This window comes from Pygocentrus nattereri, chromosome 5, assembly GCF_015220715.1.
Source record: "Pygocentrus nattereri isolate fPygNat1 chromosome 5, fPygNat1.pri, whole genome shotgun sequence".
Classification (NCBI taxonomy): Eukaryota; Metazoa; Chordata; class Actinopteri; order Characiformes; family Serrasalmidae; genus Pygocentrus; species Pygocentrus nattereri.
Window position 1 is genome coordinate 27353420 of NC_051215.1, and position 22500 is coordinate 27375919.

The 22500-nt window shown below is 42.2% G+C and overlaps 1 protein-coding gene across 2 annotated transcripts in view; it reads right to left on the reverse strand.

Annotated features, from left to right (window-relative positions):
• Positions 1 to 22500, reverse strand: part of meis1b (Meis homeobox 1 b) — a 77527-nt gene that overhangs the window by 52473 nt on the left and 2554 nt on the right. For both annotated transcript variants that reach the window (XM_017690695.2, XM_017690696.2), the window contains exons 3-7: positions 21574 to 21715; positions 21357 to 21407; positions 20867 to 20917; positions 19925 to 20071; positions 11510 to 11621 (exon numbers count right to left, since the gene is read on the reverse strand). In XM_017690695.2, coding sequence (XP_017546184.1) covers positions 11510 to 11621; positions 19925 to 20071; positions 20867 to 20917; positions 21357 to 21407; positions 21574 to 21715 — 503 coding nt within the window. The remainder of the gene's footprint in view (positions 1 to 11509; positions 11622 to 19924; positions 20072 to 20866; positions 20918 to 21356; positions 21408 to 21573; positions 21716 to 22500) is intronic.

Consider the following 22500-nt stretch of genomic DNA (forward strand, 5'->3'; position numbering starts at 1 on the left):
TGGCACATAATTTTCCACATGGTGGCTATCTAAATGACACAGGCCAAGATAAGTGCTCTAATAGGCAGGGATTTTCCCCTTTTGTGGAGTATCGCTCTCCGCTGGGATGGAGTACAGTTGATAATACAGGAACGTTTCACTGCTAATAATAGCCCACTTGGCTCCCCTTGAAACTGTTCAATGGAGTTAACATGGAGGGCCCACTGTAAGGCAGAATTATATCTAATCAGCCCCTGTATATGAGAAGGTAGTCTGGCGGGGTGTGGGGGGGGCTATGTAAAAAAAAAAAAAAGGGTAGGAACAGAAAAAAAGATGACTCTATTAGGTTTTTTAAAGAAAAAACATTCCATTAGTGGGTTCCGGCTTTGATAGGCTGCTTTTCATTCACAGAGCATGTACGTGAGCCCTATGCATGCCACATTAACTTTAATGAAGACACCCCCCACTACCCTGCCCTCGCATCAGAGTGTGCTCGCTGTAGCCACAGGAAGTGTAGCAGAGAAGGGATGTGAGGGAATTGTAGTTCTATCTGGGGGTGAGCTGAGGTGATAAGCTCTGGGTTGGAAGAGGAGGAAGCAGAGGCAGACCGAGTGCCTGCTTCCTGACCACAGCTGAGCATGGTCCGGCTGGACACAAGTGATACGGTTACAATACACACCTCCACCCGAGAGAACCCCACACGCACACACTTGGCACAAAGAGCAGAAAAAGCTCCAGGGACCCCCTGTGCCTCCACTGGTCACAACCTTTACATTTCTTAGGTTATCAACCTGGGAATCTCTCCCATTCCTGCCTTTCTTTGACTCATTCAAGCTTCGAGCACTGGGCAATGATCAGGTTACCACTCAGAGTGCGTATTTCGTAAACAAAGCCAGCTAAAAGCCCTGACACACTCTCTCTCTCTTTCTCTTTCTCTCTTCAACACACATTTAAGTAAACACACCCCCTCCGCATACCCCCCACCCAACCACACACACTTTTGTTTGTTTGTTATCTTTCTTTCACTCCCTAAATCTTCAGAAAAAAGGCTTGAAGAGGCCTTTATCTCTTCCCTCTAAATCCCTTCAACAGGTATCCATGTCAAAAGACTGGCCTGGAGCTCTGAAGGGGGAGTTGTTTAGGAAAGGTCAGTCCAGGGTCAAGATTTTGCCCAGTTGTTAACACAGTAGTACTCTCCCAATAAAAAAAGTCCTTTTCTACCAGACCACAGTTCCCTGCAAAGGCCACTCTCCTCTGGGTTTTCACCAATACTCAGTAAATAATACCCTCACAGTGAGAAGCTCCTGGCCGTATACACAAAGCAAACACCTTTGGGAGAACATTGGCTCATATGAAATTGGCTTTCTGGGGAGCTTTAATACAACTTTGTAAACTTTTGTTACTTCTTATCTACTTACTTGTGTCTTACCCATCTCGTGTCTATTTTTCAGAATGACGGAGGTTGAAATTAACTACTTAAAGTGAGTTCACACTTTAATTCCTCACGCTCATAATTACACAATGTACGAATCAGTTTCGTTATATATAACAAACAGGTACTGAGGAAAATGAGGGGTGGCCAATATGGGAAAAATAGTATGTCACAATACTTAAAGCCATTTTCATGATACACATTTAGACACATAGACAAAATATAATAATAACAGTGTCACATTTTAAATCTGCTACCAAAACTGCAGTGTCTGCAATGAATAATATTCAACTTTTCCCATACTTTGCCTCACTAAATCTAATTATGCCCACTTTGTTATGAAACATGTAGCTGGTCAGTATCCTTTAATTAGACAATATTAAAAGAATTCTCATGAAAGTATATTGTGAATCACTATATTACAAAAATCATAACTATTAAAAAAATCATTATGATCACAATTAAATACTGCCATATCACCCAACCTTATACTGTTAGAAATTCTGTGCAGGTACATTTTTCATTCATTAATGTACAAACAATGTAAATATTCCCTTAAAAGGTACAGCAGTGGTTTTAAGGTTCAATTGTGAACCTTAAATAAGTTTTTCCAGGTGAAAAGTACATATTTGTACCTTTTCATTACTTAATGTTTTAAAACAGAACAGTAAACTAAAAGCCTGGAGATGAGACGGGGTGCGTGGAGTCAATAAAACAGAAAATATCATTTCAATGGATTATGGTACAGCTGTGATCCTGACTAAAGGTACTGAAATGTATCCTTGAGGGTACCACCCCAGTGACAAGAGAGGAACTGCCCCAGTGACAGTTTAGTACCTCTTTTCAGAGAGTGTAATTAAACTATTTCAAATTTGAGACAAAGAGAATCTGATCTCATTTGTCAGACCAAGATTAAGCATTTGTCCATAGTTATGAGGCCTTCAGAGACTACCAAACTATCAGAGGGCAAGAGAGAGGAACAAATGAAATGGACTATCAGCAAGAACAATTGGGACATTTACCCAACTCCATCCTCCTCATATCATTCATTAAATGCTTACATGTCTTTCATACAGGCTCAGGACCTCACGCACGCTGCTATCTGCAGGAAAATATTCCTCACCCTGCATTATCGGCAGGGCAGCATATGGCAAACTAGCAGCAGGCCATTCATCCTCATCCTCTTTGGAGGTTAAAATTAGCACAATACTGTTTGTGGCTTTAAGCTGGACCCCAACCACTGTGATACTGCTAATAAAAAAAGGCCTGCTGGTGTCCTCCTCCTCCTCCGAGAGAGAATGAGAGAGAGAACATTCATGCACTGATCACCACAGGATTATCCTGCTGGGTTAATGTTTTTCCCTGTAACGGCTGCTGAAAGACTAATACATTTTAATCTTGTTTTATTTGGAAACAACCTCTCGGGTGCTCATCCTGCCTCACACCGGACTGGTACCTCTCATATAGGTCGAGGAGGCAAGTGTCTTTTTTTAAAAGGATGAGCTTAGCGGAGGGCCATCTCTCTTTGGCACAGGTGGACTTCGCTAATCTCTTACCAAAGACTTATATAAACCACGTGCCATGCTGCCAAACAAGAGCACTTGAACAACAACAAAGTGTTAAAGCCTGTTTGTTAGGCATCACTTCCAGCTCCTCTACTCCTTGGCATGTTGTCTTTATTCCCTTGCTTTTCTTGCCATTAGGCTGGTGGAACAGTGATAGCGTATCTGTCTAAGTGCTATCAGCGTTTTCTTCCTGGAGAGCGGAGTAACATGTATCTGATGGAGGTCTGCCATGCCTGGCTGTCCTTGTGGGCCATGCTGAGTAATATTCACTCAGGTCTTTCTGCAGCCAGATCTAATGCACTGTGACACGTCAGCGATGAGCCAAGCTGATTTCTGTCAAATTCCTACAAAGCTGAGCTCAAAGAGGTGCAGGGGAACTGAGGGGAATGGTGAAGGGCTTTCCCGGCGAGCTGGAGCAAATCCCAGCCCTGAGTAACACACATATCCACATATAGACCTAGTGCCCCAAATCTGCTTTTTCCTGATACAGAAAAAAAGACCCTGACTTGTCATCAGACACTATTCTACAGTTTTACCTCTTTTAGATCATTCATGAATATCCACGGATCAACTATAGTGATCTGAAAGTAAATCGATGGTATTTGTTTAATGCTCATTTTGTTTATAGGAATGTCTCCTTAGAGCTGGAGGCCTAAGGGACCACCAAATGAGCAAAGTGGGCGTCTGTGGAGGCAGCATTTTGCAAACACCAGCAATTTGGTCTTGGCTAAAGAAGAAGCGCTTGGTTAAGAGTTTTGGAAGAGGACTTCCTGTAAACACTGAGGGAGATACAAAGTGTCTACATCATTAACACACCACAATTATAGCATGTGGGCTAAATATAACATTTGCTTCCTCTCTCAAGAGGAGCATCCCATAGAAAATGAGTTCTGACTTCCATGGAGCTGAACTCTTCTCACAGCAGGCCAAAACATTCTTAAAGCATTAAAAGAAGGCAAAAGGATTCCTACAATAGCTAGAATCAGAAAAAAACAGCATGAAAGAGAGAGATGGTAAGAATGGGGGAGAACTAGAAAGAGCCCCCTATCCTAGCTCAACACCATGTTCACATGGCCAGAGTGGGCGCTAAAGGGGAGGAGGTAGCACTCCAGAAACAACTAAATCTCAGAGCAAACATCACACTGACAGTGTATCATTGCAACTTTATGATCATTATCTGCCCTGAGACAAGGTGCTCAAGCGGTGTTATAAAAGCCAGTTAAAGAGAGTGACTGGGAAGAGGTTTGATATATAGAGAGTAAAAGAAGGAGGGGGTTTTGTTTGCTTGTCTTCTCTCACTTTTCCTTTTTGTTCCCACACAGCAGAGGGCCTTAGGCCTAATCCGAAAGTCAAACTGTCCTGTACTGTGGGAACCTACCGTGTTTCCCCTTTTTTAGCATGAGAGCGCAGGGCCTGCTCCTGGCCTTATCAGTGACAAGGGCCATAAAGCCATTGGCAGCAATAACTCTCAGCAGAAGCAAGCGGCTGCTTGTCAGTTGATGCATTGCTACCGAGATTTTGCTGGGGCTGTAAAGTGTGTTGACGGTTTAGCAGGTGAGTGGGAGGTCGAGATTGGACACAGCGTCTACTTTCCAGGTAACCAGACGCGTGTGAGGAAGAGTTCCCTGCTCAGAGTGTCACCATGAAAACCGCTAAACAAACAGCCACAGCACTGCTGGTGCCTGACATCATCTCGCGTCATCTATCGGTGAGCTATCAGAGCTAAATTTAGCCCATTTCATTGAATATGTGAAAGTCAGAAAATCACTAGATGTGAGTGCAAAGCAGCAGGAGCTGCTTGCATTGCCTAGTACCTGTTTCAGATCCTAGCCCTCTCTGAAAACCACACACCTTTTATCAGCCATTATGCCTCTGATTTAACTAGATTACTGCGCTGCCGCAGTGTGGCTGGCTCATGCAGAGAAGGGAGCTCATCCAGCTTCTGCTCCCACTCCCAGCACAACACACATCTGCATGCAAAGCAGAAAGCATGGCAGGCAGGCAGGGACGACCCCAGCCACCTTCTCTTGAATGAAAATGGCGAGCCTTTGGAGCACTCTAAAGCAGGAAGCATGCATGCACTCAATTCTGAGACATGATTAAAAAGAGGAGCGAGAGACAGAGAAAGAGATGGTGACTCAAACAGGCATAAAATAACTTTTTATACTATTTACCCCTTATCCACAATATAATATATTAACCAAGACAGGTTCGGTGCTTTTCTAGCATTAGACATTATGCAAACTGCATGCATACAGTTATCTATAAAAATGACAAAATTCAGGCATTACTTTACTTTACCACAACTGTTTTTAACTTTGCGACACACTATTGTCTATTTCTATAGATAAAAGTAGGTTTTACTATGTCAGAAACCACACAAGCAATTTGAGATAGCATTACTGTTTGGGGAAGTGTATGATGATTTAGGCATTAATATGATGTGGATGGTGTAGTGTACTGGGTACCACCTCTGCCTTTCATGCTGTAGATTGGGGTCTCATAACAAGCACCCTATGCTGTACCTATAAAGTCCTTGGGCAAGTTGTAAGCTGCTCTGGATAAGAGCGTCTCCCAAATGCCATAAATGTTACAGTAATACTAATTGGTAAGAGCTTTCCTTGCTTCTAATCTACATTACCACAGCTCCAGTTCAAAACAAAAGAAGCAAACTTTAAACACCAAATATGTCTTGGTCAATGAAGTATGTTAAAAGTAAGCATAAGATTAGACTTTTCACCAAGTTATTGCTCAAAAACCAAAACTCCTCTGTAGATTCCTAATGGCAGGAAGCTGGGGGCTAGGGCATGGGAAGTAACCCAAGCATGTGCATGCTCTTTCAGAGAGAGAGAGAGAGAGAGAGAGAGAGAGAGAGAGAGAGAGAGAGAGAGAGAGAGAGAGAGAGAGAGAGAGAGAGAGAGAGATGAAGAGGGAACCAGAGAGGCTGGACTCTTCCAGTCTGCTGGACAATCGTTTCAATTAACGAGTGACTTTGACAAGAACGTGCAGCAAGGGCCTTGTGGGTGGGACTTGGAGAGCAGTGCTACTGATTGACATCCTGTACAAGGCTACATCCACCGGATAGCTCCCAAATCCGGCCAATCGCTGGACGGAAGAGGCAGCTCAGGACCAATGAGGACTCTTGCTCGATCTGACCTTCACAGAGGCTTGTGGCAAACTGGCAAGCGAGTCGATGGGAGCTGTCGACAACAGCACTTGCTTGCCGGGAATCAAACTGGCAAAATAATGATCAGATGCATGCGGCTCCAGCACTTTTCTCCACTCAGAATCCAGAGTCAGGCAGGAATGAAATATAACATCTCCCTCTCTTCAACAGATGGGGACATTTAGCACCACCCAGTATTGGGTAAGAAGCACTTGCTTGAGTCTGAATCATCATTGTTGTCTGCTCCATGCCTGAATAGCCATGTTCATCAACAATCACTGCTGTTGAGTTTGCTGGTTTGGTTTCATGAAGTTGGTTTCTTAGAACGGCACATGTGGGCTCCTCTCTATATACTTTCAGTCTGCAGCTCTGCATGTAAATTTATGCAGACAATAACAAGAGCCTCCTAGGAACTATTTGACTTGGCACGCTTAGTGGAGGGGGGGACTTCTGCAAATGGGTCCTAGTAATTGCTGATACATATCGGACTCCTGTAGTCATCACCTTGGCCCTGTGCTCTCTGAAGAGGCGAAGGAAACCCTAAGCTTTTCAAAACACTCAGCGTGCTCTGTCTGGATACATGTGTGTGTCCTCTCTTTGAGCCCAGGCCCTTCCTGGTAGGGTTAAAATTCTTATCCCTCCTCTCCCCTCTGTGGCCCAAGGGTGTTCTTTTTAATCTGGGCGGGCGCTGGCCTTGCCAAGAACCCTCACTGCTCTTTGGTCGGGAAATAGGAGGCCCGTAATAATGATTTGTTTTCTTTTGCCCTCTAAGGCTCTCGAACACTCGCTAAAATAAGTGGGATCCCAGATACAATACCACAACAAGTCCCCTGAGAGAGCAGCAGTCAAACAAAGGTGGGTACGTATGTGCTACGGAGAGCCGCCCGCACTAATAGACCGACTCTAATTAAAGAAGGACTGAATGGGGTCTCGGTTGGACTCTTTCAAAGAGGAGGGAACGCTCGCTAGGAGAGCCTTACAATCATAAATGAACTATGGAGAGAATCCATCCCCCTCTCTCTCTTCTCCATACGGAGAAGGCGCTTCATAAGATCTCGGAAACATTGAGTGGTTACAATACCATAAACATATTATCATGTGTAATTGTAACTTAGGGTAATGATGCATTAGAGATCTCTGCGTTTTTATGTTTGAAGGCACATTATGAATAATAACCACATCAATATTTATTACACTCTTAAAAATGAAGGTTAGTGAATGGTTCTTGGCTTGGATGTAAAGTTATTTAATTGGTACAGAACTTCACATTATGTGGAAGTTCTTGAAACTTTAAATGGGTTTCTCAAAGAATCTCCACTGGCACCGCAAAGAGCACTTAAGTGCACCTTTGTTGTTAAGAGTGCATCACGTATATAATATAAATCATTAAAATTTTTCTTGGTTATTTATGGTTATGCAGTTGTGCAACAAGAAAGAAAGATTAATCCATTTTAAGTCAAAACTGCAATTTGAAAGAGCAATTTTAAAATGACATGAGCTGTGGTTTTAATGAATGCCTACAAGTTTTAAGTTTAAGAGTCATATAAAGCCCATAAAGTTTGGGCACCCATGGCAAAATTCCAAGTTTTGCTGAAGTAAAAAAGGGAACATACATCAGCACAATTAAATGTAAAATTATTGTTGATTTGTTGAATTTAACATAGTGGGGGAAGCACACAAAACGTGGCCTTGAGTTATAGCATATTTTATACTTTTTTAACAATTATTTTTTTTCCAATGTGTTAAATTCAGCAATTAAATAGAAATTGTGCATTAAAATTTTGCAGTAAACTGTCGTATTTTAGTTCATTCTCAGAGAGCACTACCACAACTAACTGGCTGTCTGGTGCACTACATTTAGCACTTGAGCTTCAAGCCCAAAAAAATGGACATTCAGGATCTCTTGGACAAAAAAAAAACAAAACTAAGGTTGGGCCTTAATTTGAAGAAAATATTCACAATTTAAGTCATACTCACTGTGTAAAAGCTACTACATATTTCCCCCAGATCATTCGGCCCTGGTGCTAAAAGCAATTTTGAAGCATTTTGCTAATGGTTGTTAGCTACATGGTGACAGCATGTGGGCTCTAATGCTTCAGTATGTAAGACAGCCTAGTGCAAGAGCACTTCTTTAGGCTGTGCTGCCTTGGAAGATGGACATGGAGATGTTTATTAGGTGCATGCAGGCACATAGAGAAGAGGAACTCACTGACATGTGTGCAGTGAAAGGAAGCGGGAGAGCAGGGAGAGACGGAAAAGGTCAGCGAGGAAACAATCTATGAGAGAGAGGGAGGGAGAGATGGAGGGAGGGAGGGAGGGAGGGAAGGAGAGGCCATTTGGGACAGGGGAAAATGGGCATGAGTGTCTCAGCCAAAAGGATAATAATGCGCTTATTGGGATTATGAAGTGACTCCTTACAGAACACGCTAATATGGTTAATACTGCTACTTTCCACAATCAGTAATTAACCCACATTAGCATAACGCCCCCCACATAACAGCTTCAAGTACCACATATGCAGCACCACACTGCTTCAGCAAGGTTTGACCCCTTCGAACAAAGAGCTGCACAAAGGTACATACATACAATGGCTTTACGTCCAGCTCTGGTCACGTTTTTGCCACCAGAAAAATAATCAAACAAAAACACGGCCACAAAAGTGGTCTAGGTGAAGGGATTAGAGAAGGTTGTGGAGAGGAGGGGGCGACATTAAAGGCCCAGCTATAATTGGAAGTATGTGAAAAATGAAGTGTCAGTTTGGTCAATAAAGAGCAAAGGTCAGTTGCGAGCGGGAGCTACGAGCCCGCACAAAATGTGCTCATTAAGCGGCCCAATCAGAGTGCAGCGCGCCGCCTGGACCATTAGTCATCAGCCATCTGACTGCCACTCTCCTCTTATCGCCCTCCTTCTCCAGCCAGGGGAGGAGGAGGAAAAAAAAAAAAAAAAAAAGAAGAAGAAAAGAAAAGCCCGGGCCAGGGCTGGTATAGAAATCGCTGCTCAGTCATCTGGAACGTAACACGGTCCTTTCTGCTTCCCGTCCTGCTCTGCCTGCCGGCTGACCAGGCCTTCGGACTGCTGCCCTCACACAGGCTTCAATAATAAATGAAGTTGCTTTTTGCCTACAGTTTGTTTGAAACCAGCCCTATTGCTCCTTCCTCAGACCCCTTCAGCCACACACAGGAAAGTGGTGTGCTAACTAACTCCTTAAATTGCAGTTATTAATCTAAGGACTTAACGCTCAGCATCTACTATATACTATTTAGTAACCACCAGGGATGTTGGGAGGTGTTTTAAGTTGGGAGTGCTTAAATTTTTGCCATCACATAAGTGACATACACTGTAATATCATGCTAGAGATGTATGTTTATGAATAGTTTACAAACTACACATGAAACAGAATGTATTGTGTGTCTCAGCTCTGTATTATTGGACAAACCTTACGCAAATGAGCAGAGTGACGACGAATTACATTGTTGATCTGAGGTACAAAGCCCGCTTGTGTCATGCCCATACTGAAAAATGTTGGCTGCAAAATGTAACAATATGCAATAAACAATAACAATATAAATGTAACAAAAGGCCACACCACAGAGCCTACAACTATTAGGACACATCCCTAAACTGACCAACAGCTTAAGAGGGGAGTGATTCACTTCACTCTAAAAGGCAGTGTTAACTTAAACAGTACATGCCCACTGCAGATGTTTAATATATAAGAACCCTACGAAATCACCTGGGTCTTCTTGCTATGCTTAAATGTTTTGAAGTTTTAGTTAATTCTCTATTTTTGTTTTCAGCAGTTGAACAATCCAAAAACGGGTTGCTCAGCCACCTCAGCACCCTTATGCCCCATGTCTTTACTACATAACTACTATGTAATAACTACTCAATTGCATACCTTCTGTGCGAGCTTTGCATTTATAAAAGTGAGGAACTGAAATATGGACTGGCTCTTAAGCTTTAAGGCAGGGGTCAGCAACATGCAGCTCTTCTACTGTCCTGGTGAGGCTTCACAGCAGAATTAGATTTTTAAGGCAAACATAAAATAATCCTCCTTTGCAGTAAAATAAAGCTCTGTTGATCATTCAATACAGTTTAACAATAAATGGTCTGGAGTTAATTCATAACTGCTAATTCACCAACTTTTGACCCTATAGACTGGGACGCAGACTGCTGGTCACCATAGCAACAATAGTCTCGCCTCGATAAGGCAAAGAGAAAGATTTAAGATGAACATCAATAATGTGGAGACAAACAGATTTTTTTATAATCACTCCAGCTGGCTTCCTGATACATTTAATCTGCAGCAAGAAACTCTCAAAAAACTAAAAAGTACCAAAGCTGTAGTCAGCTTCTCATTCGCCAGCTTCTTGTTTGAATTCTCCTGTTCCACAATGGTGCAGCAGTTACAATCCGGCGCCTCAGGCACCATTTAAGAAAATTAGAACAAGAAGCTGGCGATTGAGAAGCTGCAACCTCGTAAAAAAAAATCAAACGGTGAGAGACATGTTACAAGAAACTATTCTACTTTTGGAAAACTTTCCTGCTGGAGATGTGAGAAAAGAGGCTATAGCTGAGATAAAGTTTAAAGCAAAGCAAAGTGCGTCTGCTTTTTCATTTATATTATATTTTTAGCAGATACAGTACATCAGCACAAATACTTTCAGCCAAGATGTAAACTGGACATAAAATGGTGTGGCTCTCAAGGTGGTTAGGTTTTTGTTGAAAGATTAAAATGGCTATTCTTAACATTTGAGTTGCTGACCACTGGTTTAAAGGTTAAAAGAGCAAAGGTAGTCAGCTATAACACTCCTCAGCTGAAGTTTCACACTTTTTCTTGGAGATTATCCACTTTTTTGTGCTACACTGATGCACATAGGGAAAACCAGACTTTCCAATTTAAACTGCAAGCTAAAGGCTGATGTGTAGGCCGAAGGGATGTGCAGTGTCTATAACTGCTTTTCATATTGACGCTGCCTGAACAGAGACATTCCAGAGGCTCCGGCTGGAATAAAAACAGGGAGTAAATAAAACCCTGTGATTGAGGAGCTCTTCACTTGGACTGTCATCGCCAGCGGCTCGGTCGGATGTCTTGTCCGTCCAGCCTGTGACTCAGGGCCTGGAAGAAGCCTCATTAGAGCATACAGACTTATCACAACCAGCTGATAGGCTCAAGCGAAGCCCCCTGCAAAAAGAAGAAGCCCTACTTTCCTCTGCAACATCTGCTTCAGCTCTCAATCTTCTCAGTTGCCATCAAAAACCTCCCACAGTAGGTGGACAGCAGTTGAATTGCTATAAAGCAGTAGTGTTGAAGTATCCCTGAATAGACGGATCCACACAAAACAAAGTCTTTTGGAGAAACCTTACCTTGTTCACTACTGTTGTCGCCACTGTGCGATGTATGTCCGCCGCTGGAGGGTCCCGGTGTGCCCCCGGAGCGTGTGGACGCTGTGTCGTCATGGTCTCTGTTCCATGAGGTCTGCACAGAGAGAGGGAGAGAGAAAGAGAGAGAGAGAGAGAGAGAGAGAGAGAGAGAGAGAGAGAGAGTATAGTTAGGCATCAGTCTGCTGGGACTCAGCACATAGATAAGCACTCAATGCACTCCCACATCACAAAGACACCCAGCGCTATCAGATGTTCTTCATTTAGTTGTTTTTTCAGTACAGAAGACTCTTCCCATGCCCTGCCTAAAACCCAGCACCACTCACTACAACTCTCACTACAACCTAACAAGCCCAAAACGAAGCTTCTCTCACTAAACATACAGTCAGGAACAAAAGTTTAGTAGTCTCAGTTAATGCGTTGTTGATTTGAACTGAAAATAACACTTCTATAAAAATAACATCTTCGACAGGGAACACACCTAAATGTGACATTTTAATAAAACTTTTGGTGCACAATTTTTATTTATTGGCAGAGTTTAACTAATTGGGAAAAGTAAAGCTTACACTGTCAGAAATGGCATTGTGTGTTCATCAAGGTAAAAACAATGTACAAACAGTGGTTTTAAGGTCCAGTTGAACAAGTTTAAATTTTTTTTTTCCAGGTTAAAAGTATGTATTTGTACCTTTTCATAAGCTAATGTTTTAAAACAGAACAGTAAAATAAAAAGCCTGGAGATGAGATGGGGTGTGTGGAGACAATGCAACTTAGAAAATATAATTTCAATGGATTATGGAACAAATATGTTCCCTGACTAAAGGTACTGAGATGCACCCTCGATGGTACCACCCCAGTGACAAGAGGGGCATTGCCCAGTTACAGTTTGTACCTTTTCTTCTTAGAGTATCAAACACAAAATAAGCCAAAATATTTATACAGGCCATATACCACATTTTTCCCAATACGTAATATTCAGCAAACAAGCAGTAACTGTGCATTAAAATGTATTCCCTGTAGAGGATGTGCAAGTTTGCATGTGATTTGTGCCCAAGCGTTTGCACACGACTGTACTCACTAAACTGTAAATCAACAACTATTTAAACCTGAACAGACACTAAGGCACACAAGAGACAGACAGAGAAAAAGTGAATAAGAGGAGAATAATGATCTTGCATTACCAAAGGCAGGAGATCCATAGTCCTGAATGGAAAATGCAATGCCGAGTGAGTGAGGGAAAGGCAGCAGTTTTCAGCGGCCTGAAAGCCTGCAGCTCCTAACACGCTTGCTAACAGCACAGCAATGAGTGAGAAAAGGACCAGCCAGACACTTCCCTTATATCTCAGACAGAGTGTGTGTGCGTGTGAGGGACAACTCTGTGTGTGTGTGTGTGTGTGTGTGTGTGTGTGTGTGTGTGTGTGTGTGTGTGTGTGTACCGAGGCCTTCTGAATCGGAACGAAATCAAATAAAAGCCTCCGCTCTCCTTGTAAGGCGGAATAGCACGGAGAGGGGAGGGAAAAAAACGATGAAGAAATCTTATTGACAATTCCGCTTAGGTGTATAATGGGTGAGGAGTGTCAGCTGTTGGGCGGATGCAATGTGGCAAATGGAAGAGACACCAGGATAAAGAGCAAGAGGCCTGGACAATGGAGAGCCAGGGGCCTGCGAGCCCTCAGCCCCATGCAGGGCTTCCTCACCCCATACAACACACAACAGATGTTGCCTCTTATCACGGGCTAAAAGTAACATCGGCAGAGGAGGAAAACAAGCTTGGAGAAGAAGAACCCGTAGAAGATATCTTCTGTGGGCTGGAGGGAGGACTGTCTAAGCAACTGATGTTACCAATAAATACACTACACAAGCTGTAGCGCTGAAGTGTCCAATGCTGGTTAGAATGTACAATGTTTCCATGTTCCATAAATGTATGCTGAAAGGAGAAGCATACTTGGAAATGGCATTCAGACAGGCATATGAAATATAACAGAATATAATAAAACTCAACAGACGCTGTGATGCTAATGACACTAATGGGTTTGTTCAGTCGTATTACGAACGCCAAATGTGAGAAAGACTATTTTCAGTAACAGAGTAAAAGTACAGAACAGTCTAGACTAGCTCTGATCATTTCATTTTTCTCCAACGCTCCCTGCAAAAGTTGCAATGTAAATATTTTTGCTCTATCTCCAATAAAGCCTGGTGCTCGTGCCAGCCGCTCACAATGCATTAGCACTGAGAGAAAATGCTGTAAAGAAAAAAAAAAAAAAAAAGTCAAAAGAAAAAAAATGGTGTATTCTGTATTCTGCAGCATACCTAAAGTATGCTGTAAGAGGTAATTTAGAACATATGCTCAGAGAGCAAACTGTTAAAGCAGAAATTGCCAGCTTCTACAACTCCAGTGTTTCAAAAAAGAAAGAGAAAGAAAATGAGAGAATGGGGGGGGGCAGATGGGGGCAAAATGGAGGGAACTTGTTTATTCAGAGCTTTGTGGAAAAGAATGGTACAGCACCCTGGGGATGGAGAATGCCAGGCTCTGAAACCCCAGCGCCTCACCATGCAAAAGGATGTTTTTTTTTTTCTTATGCGCAACAAATCCCACTTGAAAATATAATTAGAAGGAGAAAATGGCAAACTATTGCATTAACTGTAATTGAACAAAAGAGCAGTGGGGCTTGCGGGAGGTTTGCTGCGGGGGCCCCTGGGAATGGGGGAGGGGCTTAGCCTAGGGTGAGTGACATCTCCAGGGTACACTCCAGTCTATTTATAACTGGTCGGCCACTCCTGGCCACCACTGATCTAACGGCTAATTAATAGAAAACGCCCGGATCACAGAGCAGCAGAACGTGAGGGAGCACTCCGTCAGGCCACCCAGAATAAATGCGGCAGCGCTAGGTAAAAGCTGTACGAAGGTCTGAGAAAACATCTCAGAGAGGTGCACGTGATGGTGGCTGGACGAAGCACTACAACACGCTTGATATATTCACTGTCCTTCTAATGAGCTGGCTAGGATTCATTCCCCTCCCTCCCCTCCCCCTCTGCATTTTTCCTCTCCCTCTCCTCTCTCTCTCCCTCTCCTGTGCAGGATGTAGATTAATTCAATGCTTAATTGTTTAGTAAATTCAATTTTCCACATTCTATTCTGCGTAGCTTTAGCTAAAGTTCTTAAATCTGCAGCGCGTAGCCCAGGGAGCAGCATTTGTCATCTGTGCCTGCCTTTTTTTCTCTCTCTCTCTCTCTTTTCATTACCATTTTCTTCCTCCGCCACTTAATTCGCCATGAAAAGATTTTCCTTGCTGGAAATTCTGATTCCGCTATGATCGGTGAGGCATTCCAATTCATTGCATTTTCATTGTGTTGGGACTTAGACGCCAGGGCTGCCTTTTCTCACAGTGCACCCCGCATTTATACCAAAGAATGCTTGGGCTCCCAATTCCTTTATTATAATAAAGGAAATGCTGAATGCTCTCTTGCTTATATATTTACATATAGGGTTTACAGGGTTAAAAAACACACAAGCATGCCTGTGTTTACATTTTCATACATTCTTGACAGATTGTGCCTCAGAGTATGTTTTTTTCCCCTAGCCCTTACAAGACAGCCACTAATGAAGATTTTTTTTTCTCCCCTCTAAAATAAAGCACAGAAAAGAGATTTGCAAGGATGCTTGAGCAAACTGACTAACACTGGCTGCCCTTTGAGTCATTGCTGCAGCATGGGATTCACACATGAGCTGAATGGATGGCAACCAGAAAAGCAAATCTGTGCTAGAAGCTCGCTTGTTTGTTTATTTGTTTACTTCCGCATGTTGATAAGAGCAGGATCCTGCGAGCTGATAGCAGAGCATGTGGCGGCTAGCTCGGGCTTGGTGCTAACTCACCACATGCTGAAATATTAGAGGACCTTTGGAAATAAAAGGATTTTGATAATGGCATGCACAGCCACCGAAAAAAGGAAAAGAGAGAGAGAGCGTGAGTGAGAGAGCGACAGTGAGAAGGCTAGAACAATCCCCTCCCCCGTACACCTACTCCTTCCCAAAATCTCACAATGCGGAGAAAGAAGGGGAGAGGGAAAGGAGGAGGAGGAGGAGGAGGAGGAGGAGGGGAGAAAGGGGGGAAAAACTTGATAATTGCTGAAGAAATCTGGTTGGTTTCGGTCTCTGGAGAGAGAAAAATATCTCTGCATGGCCTGTGGGTGATATCTAGTTTTAGAACAAGTAGAGTCACTCTTAATGGCACCAGAGGATAATCACACGTCTTGCTTAATTACAATAGCTTTCGCGTCCCTACACAAGCAGGCATTGCTTGAGGAACCTGAAAGCTTCAGTTTCTCGAAAAACATCTAAGCTTGGGTATAACAAGAAAAATTAAGAAAAGTTTTTTGTATTAAATATGTAAATGTTTGGTAGAATAATGAATAATATGGGTAGAAAAATAATAGTTTTATGCGCATTCATATATATATATATATATATATATATATATATATATATATATATATACACACATATATATATATATACATATGTATACTATACTTTTTATACTTGAAATACATTTGTGATTTGTTTTTCCATGTATAACATAGATAGATAGATAGATAGATAGATATATAGATACTTCTATATGCGCACACAGACAGACACACACACACACACACACACACACACACACACACACACACACATACATACATACATACATACATACATACATACATACATATATATATATATATATATATATATATATATATAAATAAAACTGCTGTCAGAACAAAATCTATTTTTGTCATTTTGTAATTTGAAAATTCATGATGAATGGACCAAAAGAAATGGCCCAAAATCACTTTGAAAAACTTCTGGTTCCACTGACTTACACTAAAAGTGAAGTAAGTTTTTTTACTTTTGCTGTAAAGTTACCATTTTGGAGATACAAGGTTTTGTTCTAACAGCAGCGATGATTATATATATATATATATATATATATATATATATATATATATATATATATATATATATATATATATATATATATAAGTATAGTATATAATATATATAAATAATTCATAAACTTTCCAAATTAACTCAGAGCCAGCATGTTGTTAAATATAGCCTGTTTTGAATTTGACTAATCAGATAAACCACCACTGAAATTCCCATGGTACATTCTAGAGGAAGCGCGCACACACACATACATACACACACACACACACACACACACACAATAAAAAGTCACGTGATTATCTCTTTGTATCACTTGTTGAATCCTCGACGGCGACCTACATTTGTCCACAGAAAGAGAGAGGAATCACAACCTCTAATTTCTGCCACAAAGCCTGTGATTATTCACAATCACTGTAATTGTTCAAGCATTGCACAAGGTCTATAAAAGCAGCAAGGCACAGCTACACAATCACCAAAGCTCAGAATATCAAAATACTAATAAAAAAACAGATATTGATTAAGGAAAGCAAAATCATAAACGCTTTCTTCACTTAATCCTAAGGTAAAGTGCACTAGCCCAACTACAAACACCACAACAGACATGACTAGAACCACAAAAATGGGGAAGTGAGAGCAACACTACAGTACAGTGAGAGATAAGACTCAGATACAGCACAATATCAATGCAATGATACGAAAGCAGTCCTGGCCTGAAGCGCAATTTTCCTACACATAAAAGAATATGGATGTAGCAAAAGTTGTTGGTGTATAAAACTGTCTAAAAACAGGCACCGCCAAGCATTTCAATTATTTGAAACCTTCTCCAGCCTGCTTGGAATAATCTAAAGAGCCATGGATCAGCTACAGCAACTACTGCCGCACTGTGGAGTCTGTTTTGAAGGCTTTGAGTTCATTAGCAAATGGCGGAGCCGCTCCTTGTGTTCTGTGCAATTAAAGGCAACTGTGCAAACGCTGCAGCCCATGCAAATGTCTTCACACTCTTTACTTAACTTGCCAGAGTAAGCATCAGCACAGAGCAAATGGTCTACACTGTAAACACATTACCAAGAGCCACCATCCTTACACCAACACACACAAAAAAAAAACAGACACAATAGATGGCACAGATAAGAATAGAACCAGTTATAACATTTTGTCAAGGTTCATATCAATGTCAACTAATCAGTTGCATCATCCATGTCTTGTTTGTCCAAGAAATACGTAGTGCACTTGAAGTGAGCAGAGACTAGTTAGGTTCAGTGTGCTTAGATGCCTGGGAAAGTGAGGGGTTAGCAGTCCCCTCCACTCACACAGCACCTGAGGGGGCCCAAGCCTTTATCAGTGAGGTCTGAAGTGAAGAAACGTAAATTCCAAAACTGGCTCGGTGGCATTCACAAGCAGAGAGGATCTGACTTCTTCACCTCTGAGCTCTTTCTCTCTCTTTCTCTCTCTCTCTCTCTCTCTCTCACTTTTTGATCAGAATACACACTCTGTCTTTCACTACTTGCAGGCTGTGCAAAACAATGGCGAACCAGAGTCGAAGACATTATTGATACGATGCTTGGGTGCGCAGAAAAACAAAAAAAGCCAGGCGAGAGTCGGACCAAAGAGTTTAATAAATTCTATGTATATTCCCGAAACATTTTTCCCCCTCCCTCTCCCTTCTGCTGGAGTCTTCTTGCTGGAATAAATTGGTTTATGAATAAATGAGCCACCCTTCTCCCTCTTGTTAACATTTGTGGAGAATTTGCACAAAGAACATTTTTTCCAGTCCAATTCAACTTTATGCCCGAGGGCATATATTAAAAATACATACGGAACGAGATAATGCACACAACGCAAATTCGTTAAGGATGTCGCTGGCTAACAAACGCAGCCTGAAGTTGCACAAAAACATATAGGGTTAAAAAAAGTGAGAAATATATTCAACTGATTGCTCAAGCTCTGACTTGTGTAGTGCCAGCTGTCAACCAAAAGTGCCTTCATAGCCTAGTGGCGAGCTTTACCCTGCAGTGTTATCTCATGGTAAAAAAAAAACATATGTCAATAACTCACATGAGGCGTTTAGCTTTATCTTTTGAGGAATTTGGAATTTCATTACAAAAGAAAACTGTAAACATAACACCAGCCTTGACATTTAGCATGAAAGCCATCATGGAGGAGAATATAGGCCAAGTCTTCATCCTAAAGTCAATTAAAGATCTGAATACATGCCCCCAAGCACACTGTAAATTGCTCTTATCAAGTTATATACCTAGATACCCATGGGGTTTCATATAGGCCTTGGCTATTTCTATCACTGAAATTCATCATCTCAAACATTTATCAGCTCCACCCCAACCCCCACCCCCCGTACAGAATTTTGCTCAAAAGAAACAGTCAAAAGCACAATTGGCATTATCTTATTTAACTCTCCCTTTGAATTACATGAAGTATTATGTGTGCCAACGTGCTCATTAACATAATCACTAATAGAGCTGAGATGGAGCTGCAGCCAGAGGTCGTTTCATCCCCAGTCTCAGCTCGGTAATGAATGGCACGGTTCAACAGGGCTTTCTCTCACATAAAGAAGCCCGGACCGACGGGCTCGTCAGAGGAGCTACGACTGGTCAGGGCTTTTATCCAAGCGCTCAGCCATATGGAAGTTCATGGACTCAAATGATACAGCCTAATCGCTTCATTACGTTTTATGTTGGGGAACTCTGCTAATCCGACTTACTACGGACATTCACCTTCGCTTTTCTAGAGCCAGAACTATAACTAAAGCTACCAGTTATCCTTAAATGAAGGATCAGGCCCAAAAAAACTCTGTTTTGCCTGTGCGTAATTACGCATTTGGTTACAAGCGACCCAAACGCGTCTTGACGCATTTTATTACATCAGAACAGTGGCTAAATATATCCGGGCGTCCCATAGAAGGGGCGTGAGCTCAAGTCCACGCCGAAAAACACAGCGACAAGTCGGCTAATGAAGCGTGAACGGCGGCTGCAAATCCGAGACACCTTGGCGCTCTGGCTGCACCGAATCGCCTTAACGCTCTCTGGAGATTTGAGTTCTCTCTCTCTCTCTCTCTCTCTCTCTCTCTCTCTCTCTCTCTCTCTCTCTCTCTCTCTCTCACACACACACACACACACACACACACACACAAACCGCCCTCCTCTAGCTTATGCGATAATAGATAAAAAGAAAGAAGGACAGAGGAGGAGGGAAAAAAAGAGAAAAGGAAGAAAAAAGCGCGATGGGAGACGACTAAATTAAAATGGACACGAAGCAGGTCAAGTTTATGGCAGCGCTCTCGCAGGCTTAATCTCCTCGGGTCGGATCCGGGATCAGCCCCTTAATGAAGCGCTAATGGCTACATTATTCCAAAAAAACATTTTCATTCCCGCGGAAGCTGAAGGCCTTTAATCGTATGGAAATAAGCGCGAGGAGGAGGAGGAGAAGGAGCTGAAGGAGGCGCGTACCTGATCGAGCGGCCCTGAGGATCTGCTGATCTCTTCGCTGTCGGACTTGGAGCCTCCTTCTCTCTCGTCGATGACCAGGTCGATGGGCATTTTGCCCTTCAAGCAGCTGATGTAGCGGTGGCAGAAGTTGTCGCAGAGCTCGTGCACCTGGGACAAAAGCAAAACACAAATAACTAACTAACGAACTAAATGAGCGAAGGGATAATAAGCAGGACCTTGTGTCGTTCGCAGGGCTCGTTCTGACGCGGCGAGGAAAAGCTCGGGCAACTTAATTCTCCGGCGAAATAGAGAGATCGCCCACAATTGAGAGTGACGTGGGGAGCAGCAGCCGCGTTAAATCCACAGCCCGGGCAGCCCTACCATCCTTGCCTCACAACCTTGGGGCCTCTCGAGTGAAAAGAGAAGCAGAGGGCTCGCCAATACACGAGGAGTCGCGCTGGACCTCGGATGTTAGCGCCGTTTGGTTCTGGTGGTCTCTACAGCAAAATGACTGTCCTGTTGGGCTGAAACTACAACCCTGTGGCTTCTCTGACTGACTGTTAACGACAGTGTAGCGCTATGGTGGGAGAGGGGGTTGAGATTAGGGCTGTTGTTGAGAAGAAGCCTGTCGGTTCTACTTTCAGCAGCCTGCGTTGTGATTAAAGTTGGAGGAAAAACGCGCAACACGATTGACTTTGACACTAATCGCAAAAACGAGCAAGACAAGTGTGTGTGTGTGTGTGTGTGTGTGTGTGTGTGGGTATTATGTATATATAGACATATAGACAGACACACACACACACACACATATATATATATAAACACATTATATATATATATATATATATATATATATATATATATATATATATATATATATATATATATATATATATAGATAAATAGATATATAGATAGATAGATAGATAGATAGATGCAAATAATAACACAAGTTTGCGTTACCTTCTCCAGCTCCAACAGGTGAAAACGTAAAACCTGAATGGCTTGAATCATCTGAAATACAGCAATAACAATAACACAACGAAATAAATAAATAAATAAATATAAAGCCTTTTTAAACATGAATTAAAATGGCAGAAGCATGTTAGGATAGCAGGACAAGAACAAATGGCACCTCATTTACTTTACGTGGCGTTTACGCTCAAAGCAATTAAGAGCAGAATTAAATGACTACAAAATAACTGCTTTAAAAGTGTCTTCAAAGTTCAGCAAAAGAAAGGCGGAACGCCAATGACGAGCGAACACAGAGGCATTTATATAGTTTTATCTGGAAGAAATAATAATAAAAAGGTTTTGCAGTCAAGCAGGTTAAGCAGTGGATCAGGCAGTTCACGCGTGGAAGTTGGAGCGACTTTAAAGCTGAATAGGAGCTCATTTCTTTTCCGCCTGTGTCTTTAGAGAATTAAAAAAATACTGAACTAATGTCACTTACCAAATTGTCCAGCTCGGGATTTGATGAGAATAATGGCTTTTCTGCTCTGATCTGAAGCGAAAGAAATAAACACACAGATACGCGTGAGCTACAAAACTCTATGGCTGCTTTATTATTAAACCAGAAAAAAAACACATTTGCAAAATTGCTAACGTGTCAGAAAAGGCGTAATGAGCGAAGAGTGCAGGCAACGCAGCTCTTTCTCCTGGAATCTGACCTGCTTTGCAAACACTGCTATGTCTTCATTGAAGGACTCAGAGGAGCAAACATCTCCTCCCGCCACCCCGGGCTCTCTGGGGGTGCATGTCGCTAATTCACATTTCTCAAAAATCAGTGCTAGCAGTGGAAATAGAGGGTGCCTGGAATAAAAACATACAAAGACAACTTGTGATAATAATAATAATAATAATAATAATAATAATAATAATAATAATAATAATAATAATAATAATAATGTCACAACGTCACTCGGGATAAAAACCCACGAATAAAACAGTCAGGCCCAGTTCAGCGCTGTTTGAGAGCCTGTTAGTGCTAAACCAACTGAAACAGCGCCCTGAACAGCCCACAACGCACACACTCACTGCGAACACACACACACACACACACACACACGGTTCATTAACACACGTTTTAACGCAGGTAAGCTCAACTGTGTGTTGTGAAAGAGCGTATAAAGTTAAAGAGGCTGTGTGAGCAGCTATCAGAGCGCAGACACGTTCAGCACGCGCTTTTATTTTATCATTAATAAAATTAATATTAACAATTACCGCATGTGATTTACAATTCAAGCTAATATTCTGAGCCATAACAAAAAAAACACGTGGTTCAGCAATTCGCACAGATTATTACAGTGTAATAACATTGTTATTGTAAAGCGTGTAAATGGTCTTAAACAGGATCATCCAAAAAACGCGCGGTCCCGCTCGCGCTGGAGTTAAATAAAGCGTATGTATATAACGTCGCTGTAAAACATGTCAAAGAAAAGAACGAGAAACTGACAAAACGCCGAAGTTCGGATACGAGCCCAGCTGAGCTGCGAGCGCGGGAATATTTCTGAAGTAAACAGGGAAAAACTTCGAGACGTGTGAGTGAATCGCGCGGCACAGCTCAGGCCTGAAACCGGCCGGAGACTAAACGAGCA